The sequence below is a fragment of the Coturnix japonica genome, chromosome 1 (assembly GCF_054131305.1).
Source record: "Coturnix japonica strain WE chromosome 1, WE-NBRP24, whole genome shotgun sequence".
Taxonomy (NCBI): Eukaryota; Metazoa; Chordata; class Aves; order Galliformes; family Phasianidae; genus Coturnix; species Coturnix japonica.
In genome coordinates this window covers 1450425-1463389 of record NC_140663.1, presented here as the reverse complement: position 1 = coordinate 1463389, position 12965 = coordinate 1450425, and the positions used below count along the sequence as shown (strand labels likewise).

The following is a 12965-nucleotide window of genomic DNA, read 5'->3' as shown; positions in this document are numbered from 1 at the left end:
TTGTCATTTAATAGTTTACATGCAGATGCAAACAGATACACAGAATTCCTTGTTTCGAGGAAGTAATTTAGCCATAGTGTTGCTGAAATAGCTCATATTTTATGTTGAAATCCAACTGAGCAGTTGGCTGATCCTCTTGTGGTTTTTAGCTGGTCTGTTTCTTGAGCACTGCTTGTGGTCTCAGCACTTCATTGCTAGAAAGACAGTGATGAATTGGAGCGAGTGGAGAAGGAAGGAGAGAGATTGATGGGTGGCAGGAGAAAGAGAAAATGGCAAGAATTAAATTTATGTAGGTGGAGTAAAGGACAGCAGGTGAGGGATGTAATTCTGTACATATTTTAAAGTCAGTAGAGGAAAGTAGTAAGTTGGGTTGGGCCACCACCATTTGCAGAAACATGTAGGAACAATAAAGGATGACTGTGCTTTGTATTACTATGTTTATAGCAGATTTGCTTTGATGTTTTTGTAGTAGCGGTGTTTTTATCAGCAAAAGATGTAAAACCAATATTGTAAAATAGAATTAAGATGGTAAAATAGTCATGGGAAATGGCTTTGTCAACTAACTGAGCTCTGTGCTTGTATCTGATATTGCCGATTATTAGTAGTATTATTTTCCTTAAAGAAAATAAGACTGGATGGGATGGTTGATTTGGAATGTAGGATTGTGGAATTCAGCTTGTTGGAACTTCTGTGGACAGCACTCTTCTCTGTTGAAGCATTAAAGGAGTGTGTTATTCCTTTGCCTTCACATACACCTTCTTAGTGTTTGATATTGTGCTGCCTGCTGGTACTTGTTGCATGTTTCTGTGGAAGTGGCTGCATTCCAGTAGTGTTAGATGAATGCACAAGTGGGCAATCTAATATAAGACACTATGCTGAAGAGAAAGCAAACCCCACAAACAAAAGGTAACCCTTGTACTCTTTCTATGTCTATATTTTCCCCGTCCTTACACCACTAAGTAACCTTACTCTGTTGGCTTCTCTCAGTGTGGGCTGTTCTCTTGCAACCTGAGCATTGCTTTTGGTGTGTAGGTCAGAATCTCCTAGTTTTCTCCCCTCTTTCTTCCTCAGTGATCAGCAAATCCCTTCTAAAGGATAACTGACCTCAACTATTTCCATAACACCGCTGCAGGGCTTGTCTTCTTTTCTGTTTTTTGCAACAGTTTTTGGAACTCTTCTTTCAGCTTGTTAATTCTTCCAAGATGGCTTAAAGGCGAACAAAATTGCTTGTAATTTTTTCCATCATCTTAATATCTAGTATGCACATCAACACTCAGTAATGTTCATTATGAGTGCTTTATAGCCGTTCATTAATCCTCACATCCTGCGTGCCTTTTCTCCTTTTCCTTTATTTTAAAGGAGAAGAGGCAGTGGCAGTCAGGAATAGCTCTCTGATCTGTGTGCTTTTCATGTTCTCGATGCTTTATAGCCAAAGGCTCCTTGCTTTGAAACTATGTGGGTTTTCCTTTAAGTCCAGGGTCATCTCAGCTTGCCATGTCCTTACCATTTCACACCATGCTCTACACTGGCCTAGTGTGATTTGGTAGTGAATGATTCCCAGTCCTTGGATTTGTTAATGTAGCTTGGGTGCAAGTTTTCCTTACGTTATTTCATTCAGCAGCGATATTCTTAAGGTCAGAAACACCGTAGCTTCAACCTAAATGACCTTGCAACCAAAATACTGATGAAATGTTAAAACAGAAATACTATTTACTTGATAAGAGTCATGTCAGGCTTCTAATTAGAAAAATATAAACGCAGTTTTAAAGCAGGCTTAGCCTGTTATTCATTATGTTGCTCTAACACTGGAGATTCAAGGTACTGTTTAGATGTTGTACTGAGGGATGTGGTTTAGAGGGGAAATGTTGGTGATAGGTGGATGGTTGGACAGGAAGATTTTGGAGGTCTTTTCCAACCTTCGTGATTCTCATGCAAGCCAGATGTAGACAGAATATAGCAAACTGCTTGTTTAGATCTGGCTACGTGCATTTAGGCCATTTTTTAAGTCACTCTCCTTTCCTGTACTGTTTGAAAGCAAGTTACTTGTAATAGATCAATTCTCTCCCTTTTAAATGTCAGCATTGTCTTTATTCATCCAGCAAGGCAGCTGAAACCTTCTAGGCCGCTGCTGTTTATTTGCTGTTTTATTCAAAGGGTTCAGCTTTTCTCCATTCGTCATACTGTGTTTGTGTATGACTTGACTTTTTTTTCCCTTCAAATTGTGACCTACCACATTGTTTTCTTTTAACCTTTCTCAATTGTTTGCTCTTCGTCTTTTTGTATCTGTCGTCTGAATTGAGAATAGACTGGTATCCCAGATGGAAAGCATTTTGTTTCCTGGTCTGAACAACCATTATTCTGTTTTTCCACCCTGAAGAAGAACTTGTGGGCTTTCATTTTGATCTCTGCTTCTAGACTTCCACAGTACTGGAGGTCAAGAATTAAAAGAATTTCTCTCTTTTATTACCTATTTTACAATACTTTATGGAAAACTTTAAATGTTGTTGAAAACCCCCTAAGGGGTTGAACTGGAAGCAGACTGGAAAGCTTTGGACTGAGTTGAGAAGACTTTTTTTAAAGACATATCTTTCTCATACTTAAGGTTATAGCATAAATACTAAATTAAAACCTCCCAAATAGGTTGTTGTGATAGACAAATGTTTAACTATACCTTCTTTTTCAGGCAATTAAGCTCTACTATAAACTGACTGTGACCTTTAAACAAGCTGCATAATGTCTCTGGTGCCACAGCTATTTGTTTTATGAACTTAGGATTTTTAGTTCCTATGGAGCAGAGCTCTTTTTTCAGCCTTATTTCATTGATCCTTATTTTACACAGGGTCGCTGCATACTAATGTACTTTATACATAAGTATATATTAAACATCAGAGATGACTGTGAGTTTATGTAACTTAAATTCTGTTGTTGCATGAACCAATGGTTTTATTATTCTTCCAACAAATACAGTAATTTTGTATTTATGTCTTACACTGAGAGAGCCGGACTTCTTTCAGAGATTTAAAACAAATGTATAAAGATGAGAAAAGTGGTGATAGAGATTACCTCCCTTTTCTTTTGGTAACATTTACTTGGTGGTAGAATTTCTGTTTAATGAACTCCCTTCTGTATGCAATTCTGCATCTATTAGCCCTTTTATTAGTGTGAGTACATCATGTAATGGGAATATTAAAAAGAACAGGCAGATACTTTGGAAATCTAGTCTAAGTTGATAGATCGAAGAGGAGAAAATCCCATTGTGTATGATACTGTTCTTTGTTTTATAACATCTTCAATCTTCTTTGTCCAACTAAGGATAAGGAGAAAAAAGAAGGGGCTGTGTATTAATTGTGCCCTTGTGTCCGAGGTGGCAGCAACATGGGGAAAGCAAGATTCAGGTCCATCACCAGCTTGCTGAGTAATGCATTTCTTTTTCTGAATCTCATTCATATGTCACCCTCAAGATATATATGTGATACATTTTCATATAAAGAGAAGTGACTGTACGCTTGTAAGACTGTATCTGGGTTTAGATACAAGAGCGATATTGGCATTGTGATAGAAAGGGTCTACAAGAGAAGTCCAGTGGGGAACACCCAAGTTATAGAAGCACATGGGGTGTGAGAAGAGTGTGAAAACTGAATTTGTTCAGTCTGCAGAGAAGAAGAGTGGGTTCTGCCATCTGTGACCATCTGGAGAAGCAGAGGCTGTATGTTGCCAGGCTTCTCTGCAGAATGCATGGTGAAGCAACGAGAAGCAACCATCACAAATCTTGGTGGGGGAAACTGTCTAAGTGCAAGAAAAAAAGCAGTTAAACACTAGAAACATGAGACCAGAAAGGCTCCAAATCTCCATCTGTGCAGATTTCCAAACCTAGAGATCTTTTAAGACTGGAGATCTTGGTGAACGTGATCTAACATTTGATGTTGGCTCTGTTTTGAACGATTTTGACTAGGAAACTCTGGAGATCACTTCCAAGCCAAGTTAGTACGTTATTCTATTAATGATATGAATGCTAATTCCACTTCCAGAAAATTCTTTGGCTTATTCTAACAGAAGATCTTGAAGTCTGTGCTTGCTGCTGTTACACATCAGCATTTACCTAGGGACCACTGAGTGCTCCTGTGCTACCACAGTACTGAGCTACCACTTCTCTAAGAGTATGGAGATGATGCAGTCCTGTGGAGATCCCTCCTTGGTAGGTTTGGATAGCCTTTGGATTCACTGCTACCTTTAATAGCAGGTGCCATACAGAATAGCTGAGTAACTTTGTGATAAATGAGTAGAAAACAAAATCGGACAGTTCAAGTATATAATATTTGTTTTAAGTTTCTTATTTAAGAAGGAGGGAGGCAGTTGCTTTTTAAAATCTTAAAAGCTACATTTATGTTTAGGAGTGGTCCTAACATTATATTCCATACATTCAACCCAGTATTTAAGTTTCTTTCTGTGGTACCCCTTATTGATTTCTTCTTTATTCAGAGAGCGGAGGAGCAGCATCCAAAGTAAAATAGAAAAAAAAATAAATCCCTTATAAGGGCATTTTTTTGAGGTTTATGTCTTCTTTAACAGGAGAAATAGCTATGAAGTAGGTCAGAAGCAACATCATATTTTATGGAGCGGTTTTTGTGTTGTTCTCTGACCAGCTATACTTTGTGCAGCCCATCTCCTGCCCATCTATCTGCTCTTCTGTATTATAATCTGAAATGAGGTTATGAATCATAGAAGCACAGAGTCACTGAGGTTGGAAAAGACCAAAGAGATTGTCGAGTCTGACCATCACCCCATCATCAGTAACACTGAACCGTGTCCCTCAGTGGCACATCTGCTGTCTTCTCGAATACCTCTAGGGACAGTGATTCCATCACTTCCCAAAATTCACCCTCACAGCTTTTTCTGAGAGTAATTTTTTCCTGATGTCCAACCTGAACCTAATGGGGCTGTTACCTCTCATCCGAATTGGAGTCATATGTCCGAGTTGAATACGAGTTGACGATACAACTGGAAATAATCTCTTATGATCTTCGAAGGTGAAAGTATTTTATCATACACTCGTGTCTCTTGCATAATACCAAAGACTGTGTGATATTGGCTGAGTAGGGACATAAAACTCAGGTTTTTATTTAAACTTTGGAAATGATAGATGCCTTAGTCTGGTCTTTGTTATGTAGTTAGTCAAAAATGCTGTATTTCTAGTCTTGCTGTCAGTGATATCCTGACCCTTCTTGGACTCATGTGGCATTGGCCATGCTCTTGGTTAACACACAGCGTTGGGTTTCTGAGCCCTGTTGTAACCTTCCTGCTACTCAAGGCAGTTGACAGTCATGTTAACATGGTTGTAACGTGTGCTTTGCTTTTAAATAAAGGCAACTTTAAGCTGTTCCTATTTGTGTTTGTGTCATCAGGCCTGTTGTTGTTATTACTCTTACTGTTCACTTGCTGCTTCCTCTTCACCTCCATCCACCTCTGAAACTTTTAGAACTCCCAAATATCTAGAGAATGAATCCTTTTTGATTTGGAGCCCATCAGTTACAGTTATTTGCTGAAAATCAGCTGTTAGAACTGGTCTTTCTCAGTACAGCAAGGTGAAACACAAGCTTACCAGTGTTTCCTGTATTTTTCTAGGACAGTTGTATTTGCCAATCTATTTGTAACGTGCTTTCAATTATGAGCATTCTTTGTAGCCAACTCTGCATTGTTTTGGTAGCTTATGGTACTGCTTTATGTTAGGTTATCATAGAATCACTGAATGGCTTGGGTTGGATGGGACATCAAGGATCATCAAGCTCCAGTCCTCACGCCACATGCATGGCCACCAACTTCCATATCCTCCATGTAAATTAACAAAATGTTTTAATCTTGTGTTTTGTATTCTGAAATATAATCCAGGGGCGCTGCTCTACAGTTTGCTTGTTGCCAGAATTTAAAGAAGTTCTACGTAGGTAAAACTACTGAAGAGGGTGTTTGTTTGTTTGTTTTTGTACATGGTGTCTGCACTCCTAAACTGATTGGAGATCTTCCATTGGCCTCCATGAACTTGGACTGAGCCTGTTGTTACTTTCCAGACTTGAACCATTCTGAACATAAAAAAAAGTCTTTTTGTCTTGAGCTCTGTCTTGATAATTGGTGGTAATGGGAAATGAAATGCATGAAAAAATCATTTATTTGAGGCTTTACTGAAGTGGGGCAGCATCAAGTTAAAAGGCTCCAGGTGTGCATAACATTGAAACTTGTCAGTGCAGTTCAATCACTGGGAAAGTGGCATTTATCAAGGACGTAACTTCAAGCTTGTCTGACTACAAATATGGGTTGTCAGAAAAGACATCTTAAAGTCCAGTAGCAGATCCTGCAAAGAAAAAAGCTGCTTTTTCCAGAAGAACAAAGTTCAGGGCATGACAATGTGAGGTTTTCAGTTTTTAAGTACAGTGAAGGATTGATTGTTCCGTTTGTTTCTTGAAAGGCACATTTGAGAGCTGGGGGTTTGGTTTTAATGATTAGCTTTGAGAATACCTTTTTAATAAGTGGAAAGGTAAAAACAGAGCTGAAGGATTTGAGTGCAAAGCTTTAGATTTTGTTGCGTGTGTTTCAGATGATACTTTCACTGGATGTCGTAGCTTTTGTTAATGACATTTTCCTCTTTGCTTTCCTTGCTGCGATTTCATCTCAGCTTCTCGGTTTGACAAATGTTGTTCCTGATTTTGTTCTTGCTTTGTTGAAATTGCTGACAGCTCACAGGGCAGTGATGAATGCCTGCATCCCTCCCCCCAAAGTGACTGGGGGGTTAAAACACCTTTGTGATTGGGGAAATTTGGGATACATTCCCACCTGCCAAAGGAAGGAGATAAAATTAGCACTTACATTTACTTCTACTCAAAGTTTCTAAGCTGTGTCTGCCCTGCTTATTGACCCTTCTCTATTTGTATGTACTCTGACATGTTAGCTCTCTGGGGAGACCTGAATTTGGTTTTTTGCTTCATTTTCAGCAAGGTTTTATGATCATATTTAAATAACTGTTCAAAAATACACTCTGTGAAGAAGAGGATGGGTAGTCCATTGCGTGAAATGATAGGAGCCATGTAAGTGCTGTTTGACTTGCAGTATAGCTGCGATTAGGAGGAATCCTGTTCATTCCTCTGATTCACTGACAGAAATTGTTTCTGAGCGTTGACAAAATTCAGGCTTTCAAGAGATTTTTAACGAAGTCATGATGAAGTTCTCCCCTGTGTACTGTCAGTATGTCATTGTTTGCTGATTCTATGGCTTACATTAAGTGATGTTGCATAATCTAGATGCAGGTGCATGTGGCAGAGCAGCAAATGGATGTTCTCCTTCCATGCAAAAAAATATAAGGTCATGCTTAGGAACTCAGCAACATTTTTCAGGAGGAAGGAAGAAAGGAATGAATGCAGTTTTCTCTTAGAAAATGCTCTTAGTTTAAAAAAAGTTGGAGTGCCCCAAAGCTGTTTCAGGGTCATCCTTGTCTGGGAGGCAAGCGCAGTAATACACTGTTGGTGTATGTTCTTTCAGTATGGTTAATATTTACTGGTATTAAGAGACCAGACCTTAGCTTGGATGTCTGCTCACTGTATCTCCTTGCTTTTCATTTTTAATGTTTAGCAGACAGGTTTGCTACCAACTTAAATCCTGAAACACAAGCAAATGTCTTATTTCTCCAGTAGTATCTTTAATTATTAGATGTTTGATTTTTCTATTTAAATTTTCAATACCTGCTTTTCTCTGTAATAGGCGATGTACAGTAAAATAAGTTATGCTTGCTGGTGTTTCTAATTCATTTCAACATTAACTTTGAAGTTAGGGGTGCTGCTGTCGAATGCTTTATCTTTCTAAGGAATTGTAGAAGATTTGTGATATATTTAGAAATAGTAAACTTTGAGAGATCCAAACTGATGGTGTTGCTATAATACCTTGATTTATCCTTCCTGGTATGTTTTGTTCATGTTTTCTATATAGGGTACAAAGAAAATTAAGTTTCTCATTCTGGTGCCCACTGGGTGCCAGTTTGTTTCTGTTGAAGTACATGAGCAGGGCAACGTTGCTTATGGATTGAGAACGTGGTTGCATGTCTACATTCTCATCCCTGAACATATTCAAAGCCAGTTTGGATTGGGCTTTGAGCAACATGATGTAATGGGAGGAGTCCCTTTCAAATCAAACCACACCATCCCATAGCAATTCTAAACTCCTAGTTACTGTTACATATGATGCTATGATCCCAGTCTGGTGCTTGTGCAGAACTTTTTTCCTTAATTTGAAACCTGATAACCAAATGTAAAACAAACAACACAAAACAAAACACACCATAAATAACAAGAAACGACAAAACTCTTTTAAGTTGAAAAGCACATTTGAAGGAGCAATATCTTTCATTAATTGGTTGGCTATGTTTATTTAAACTATATAATTATGTGATAGAATTGTCCTGGTATATTCCTCTAACTTAAGGAAAGGTTCTGAGAGGTACATGAGATGACTTTGGAAAGTTATCGTGTGTGTTTTCATTCCAGGTGTCAGCAGTGGACTCCTTGGAAGGTCCCCTTCTTCAGGTGGAGGGATTGAGCGATCTGAGGCTGGAGCTCCACAGCAAGAAGATGAACATGCACTTAGTCCTTATAGATGAGCTACACCGTCATCTTTACATCAAATCTACTAATAAAGTGGGACAACGCAACAAGGAGAAGGGGAGAATGAGGTTGGTTTGGAGCGATGCTAAGGGCAGCGGGTCTGGGAGGGAAGAGAACAACCTTCTCCATAACATCTGCAGAAACTTTTTTGGGAGAGTAACACTGATTGGAATTTTTATTCTTAGAGTAGATTTGTAAGCAACTTTCATGTGCTCATGGCTGTGAAGATCCTGAAACCCCCATGTATGTTGGTGCTCTTTGGGGCCTTTGAGCAGTCTGTTCTTTTGCTTAGCAATTCTGTTGTTTCTTGCTGCTTCCCACAGAATTATGATGAGGTCAGTTCCTTATAGCATTCTTTTCATTCCCTGATATATATATATCTTCCCACAGACACCATGATCGTGAGGCTTCCAGGTGAGGCAGAGGGAATATCACAGAGCAGAAGTGCTCATCCTTTTATCACGTTGCCAGGGTTTAAAAAACTCCCACCTGATCATAAGGTTACTAGCCAGAAGCCACAACATTGAACTGCCCGAACAATGCATCTTTGCTCTGTAGTGTTTCAAAGGTGTTTTAAGGATGCTTGGTGCTTCTGGTCAGTGGGAATTCAGCTCAACAGGTATTTGTTCCTAATATTGTGAATTCTAAATTTGATGGCAGTAGCTTTGTTGGTAGGGAAGAAAGGAAGATACTGACTAGAAAAATGAAAGTGGTGTGATTGTCACTTTTGTAGCGCAGGAGAGTTAATAAACAACGATGGGGAGCAACAGAGAAGTCAGGATATGATTAAGATGCAGAGAAAAGATAAATTAGCATCTTATTATGAGAAAGGAGGAATAAAAAATGCTTACCAAAAATAAGAGGAGAGATAGTAAGTTTCATTAAATGAATTTGTGAAACTAAGAATTGTTTGAAGTTGAAGTTTCTAGGAAAGGGAGTTGTTAGCGAGGCCTTTCTCTCTTCCTTACTCATCTTGTTAATTAAAAGCAGACAAAAAGCTTTGGTGTACCCAGACTATGCAACTACTAATTAACTGCAATTTTGTATGACTGCTGCAGAGACCCTTATCTTTTTCTTGCTTTGTCTTTTTCCATATTCCTTGTTATACATCATTGATACAATATTAATATGAACACTTGGATCAAGGACAATCTTGTAGCTTCATTTTGGTGTGCTGCCCTGAACTGCTGTCAACCAGGATGTGTTAGATCTAACAGTGCTAATCTGGAATGCGTAGCCAGTCCCTTTGAATGTGATACTTTAGTTATGTAGAGTGTAGGTGCATCTTAGGCAGGATAGTAAGGTTAGCCCTCGTTTCTGCAGGTTTCTGTATTTTGGACCTCTAAGGGAACACACAAAACTCATTAAAGGAGCCTTCTCTGCTCCTTTATCTTAGGAATGATTTCTTGCATTTGCGCCCCTGCCATATCCAGCTTTATGGCTTTCATTAGGCAGCTGAAGCAATATGATGTATTCTTGGCAAGTTATGCTGTAAAAATTATGGAAATGACCAAGTCTTTCTGCTTTCAGAGTAAGAAGGTTCCTTTGGAGGGGGGTTCATGTAGATGTGCACAGAACAAGAATTTGGAGGGGAGGAGAAAGTGAATATTGCTGGAGAGTGCTAGAAAAGCTTGAAGGAGCGAGTAGGTTACAGAGGCCATGGAAATGGCAGCATCTCTATTGTACACATGGTTTTCTACAAAGATCCTAACAAGTCTAATTTTTTTTATCAGGAGTTAATTGTGCTGGAGGTGAATGTTTTGGCCACCAGTCAGAGAAATCCAGAGCTGTAATAAATGCAGAGTGGTCTTGGATTACCAGATTTTTGTCCTTGATGCAGCAGTATTCCCTCATTGTTGCTTTTTGGCCTTCATCTTCTTTTATGTATTTATGCATTGTCACTTGTATCCATTTATGGACTTGTGCTTTAATTTAGGTTTTGTAAACCTCTTTATCAGAGCAGTTACATGAATCTCTTTTCCTCACACATTCAAGAAATAAATGGGTTATTTTTCATGAACAAAGATTCTACATGACAATAAACTGTTTGCTTTAATTCTTTTCCCCCATACAGTACGCTTGTGAAAGATGCTTCTTCCGTACCTCTTATGGATGTTACTAACTTGTCTACACCTCGGAAGTTCCTCGATACTTCCCAGTTTAGTACTCCTGGAAGCTCCAGCAGTGAGTATTTGAGTCACTTGTGTTCCTACCTCGCTTATTTTGTAGCACTTCAGCTGTTTTTTCAAGAGTTGTAGAAGGTTTATTATCCCCTCTTCTTGGATGTCTGCTAAGGGTGGGCCTGAGACAAAAAGATGCAAAGAAAATTTGTAAAGTACTGTGAAATGAGTGAGTAATAAATCCAGGGGGCAGAATTCAGTTATATATGCATGGTATTTTTTGGCAAGTAATCCTTACTCATTGAAATTAGTTGCACTTCGTTTTCTTTGAGTGTTCTTGATCATATCTGTGATATCTAGGGCTGAAGAGATCTACAGTCATTCATTTTCCATATAAGTCTCCTCTATATTTTATGTAGGCAAGCAAGTTTATGTGGATGTCACAGAAGTATTTTGCTGTGTCGTAGCCAAAAGGTCTAAGCTTTTCCTTGTGGGAACTTTGTGACTTTGAGTAAAGGACTCCCTAAACACAGAATTAATCTGGTTGTCTTTATATACCTGTTACAACAGATACTAAGGAAAACACTCAGATTTATTTATTTATTATTATTTTGTATGAAGCTTTGAAAGTACTGCACAGATGGGGAATTAATCCTTGTATTGTTGCAGTGGATTAATGTGTGGTTGTCCTTGTTCAACAAATGAATAAAATGAAGAATACAGAAGTGACCTACATCTCTTTCCCACTTGCCTCCTTGTCAGTCATCCTCAAATGGAGATGATTTTTTCTTAGTCTTCTCACTCTTAACCATTTTGTCCTTATTTTTGTCAGCTCGAGTTCTTACCATACTTGCCTCCTAGTTTCTCTTGTGTGATCATTCTTCTCTTTTGCTGGATTTTGTTATGTAGCTGTGTTCCTGTTGAGGTGGCTTGTCTCAATCTGAGGCTGTAGTTCTTCCTAGTGGAGGTTTGTAAGGAATCCCTTGTGATATACCAATATGGGTTTACAGAGCTGGAAAGAGCAGCTTTATCATGGAACCCTAGGATAGCGAGCATGTAAATCTGAGCTTCATCATCAGAATTCTTGTACTTATCCCATGTAATCAGTGAAGCTCAGTTCTTTCCAAAATTGCATGCTACTATGGGGAGGTAAGAGAATAAACCACACAGAACTGAGTGCTCTTCCCACCTCTGTAAATGTTAACCTATTTTTCATAGAATCATAGAATGGCCTGGGTTGAAAACAACCACAATGATCATCCAGTTTCAACACCCCTGCTATATTCAGGGTCACCAACCACCAGACCAAGCTGCCCAGAACCACATCCAGCCTGGCCTTGAATGCCTGCAGGGATGGCACATCCACAAAATCCTTGGTCAGCCTGTTCCAGTGCGTCACCACGCTCTGAGTGTAAGAACTTCCTCCTAATATCTAACTTGAACCTCCCCTATCTCAGTTTAAAACCATTCCCCCCTTTTCTTCTCAGTATTCACCCTCGTAAACAGCCATTCCCCTTCCTGTGTATACACTCCCTTCAGGTACTGGGAGGCCACAGTGAGGTCTCCCCGGAGCCTTCTCTTTTCCAAGCTAAACAAGCCCAGTTCCCTCAACCTTTCCTCACAGGAGAGGTGCTCTGGCTCTCTGATCATCTTAGTGGCCCTTTGCACCCACCCATTCCAACAGCTCCACATCCTTGTGCTGGGGACGCCAGGCCTACTACTTTTGCAGTAATTGAATTGTGTAATATCTGACATTGCTGATAGTTTTCCACCTAAATCATGAATCCTCCCAGCAAAATAGTAATAATGAAAAAAGTCTGGAGTTGCAGAGCTGATAGAAATCTCCCATTGTGCTTTATTGATGGGGAATAGACAGCAGGAGATGTGCCTGTTGTAAAATGGAATCCCTGCATTTCATCATCTGTAGTGTCGTATTTGTTTTTCCCTTTTTTTTATTGCTAGTGTAACAACAATCTTAAATATGCTTTGAAATTAGTTTTTTGACACTTCCATCTTTGAAGACTTTCACAGCCCAGCCAATTCTCATCTCACCTGCTGAGAATGAGAAAAGGGTTCATTAATATCTAGAACTGGCGAGGAAAAAATAAGAACAAAAGAGTTAATAAGGATGAGAAGGGATTGTTTTTTGATTTATGTATTTTAGACATCTCAGAGTTCTTTGCCTGATGCAATGTTGGTGACATCT

General features: G+C 39.1%; 1 protein-coding gene across 3 annotated transcripts in view; it reads left to right on the top strand.

Moving 5' to 3' along the window:
- Window positions 1–12965, top strand: part of EXOC4 (exocyst complex component 4) — a 375161-nt gene that overhangs the window by 25760 nt on the left and 336436 nt on the right. For all 3 annotated transcript variants that reach the window (XM_032448867.2, XM_085511676.1, XM_085511669.1), the window contains exons 4-5: window positions 8523–8707; window positions 10714–10823. In XM_032448867.2, coding sequence (XP_032304758.2) covers window positions 8523–8707; window positions 10714–10823 — 295 coding nt within the window. The remainder of the gene's footprint in view (window positions 1–8522; window positions 8708–10713; window positions 10824–12965) is intronic.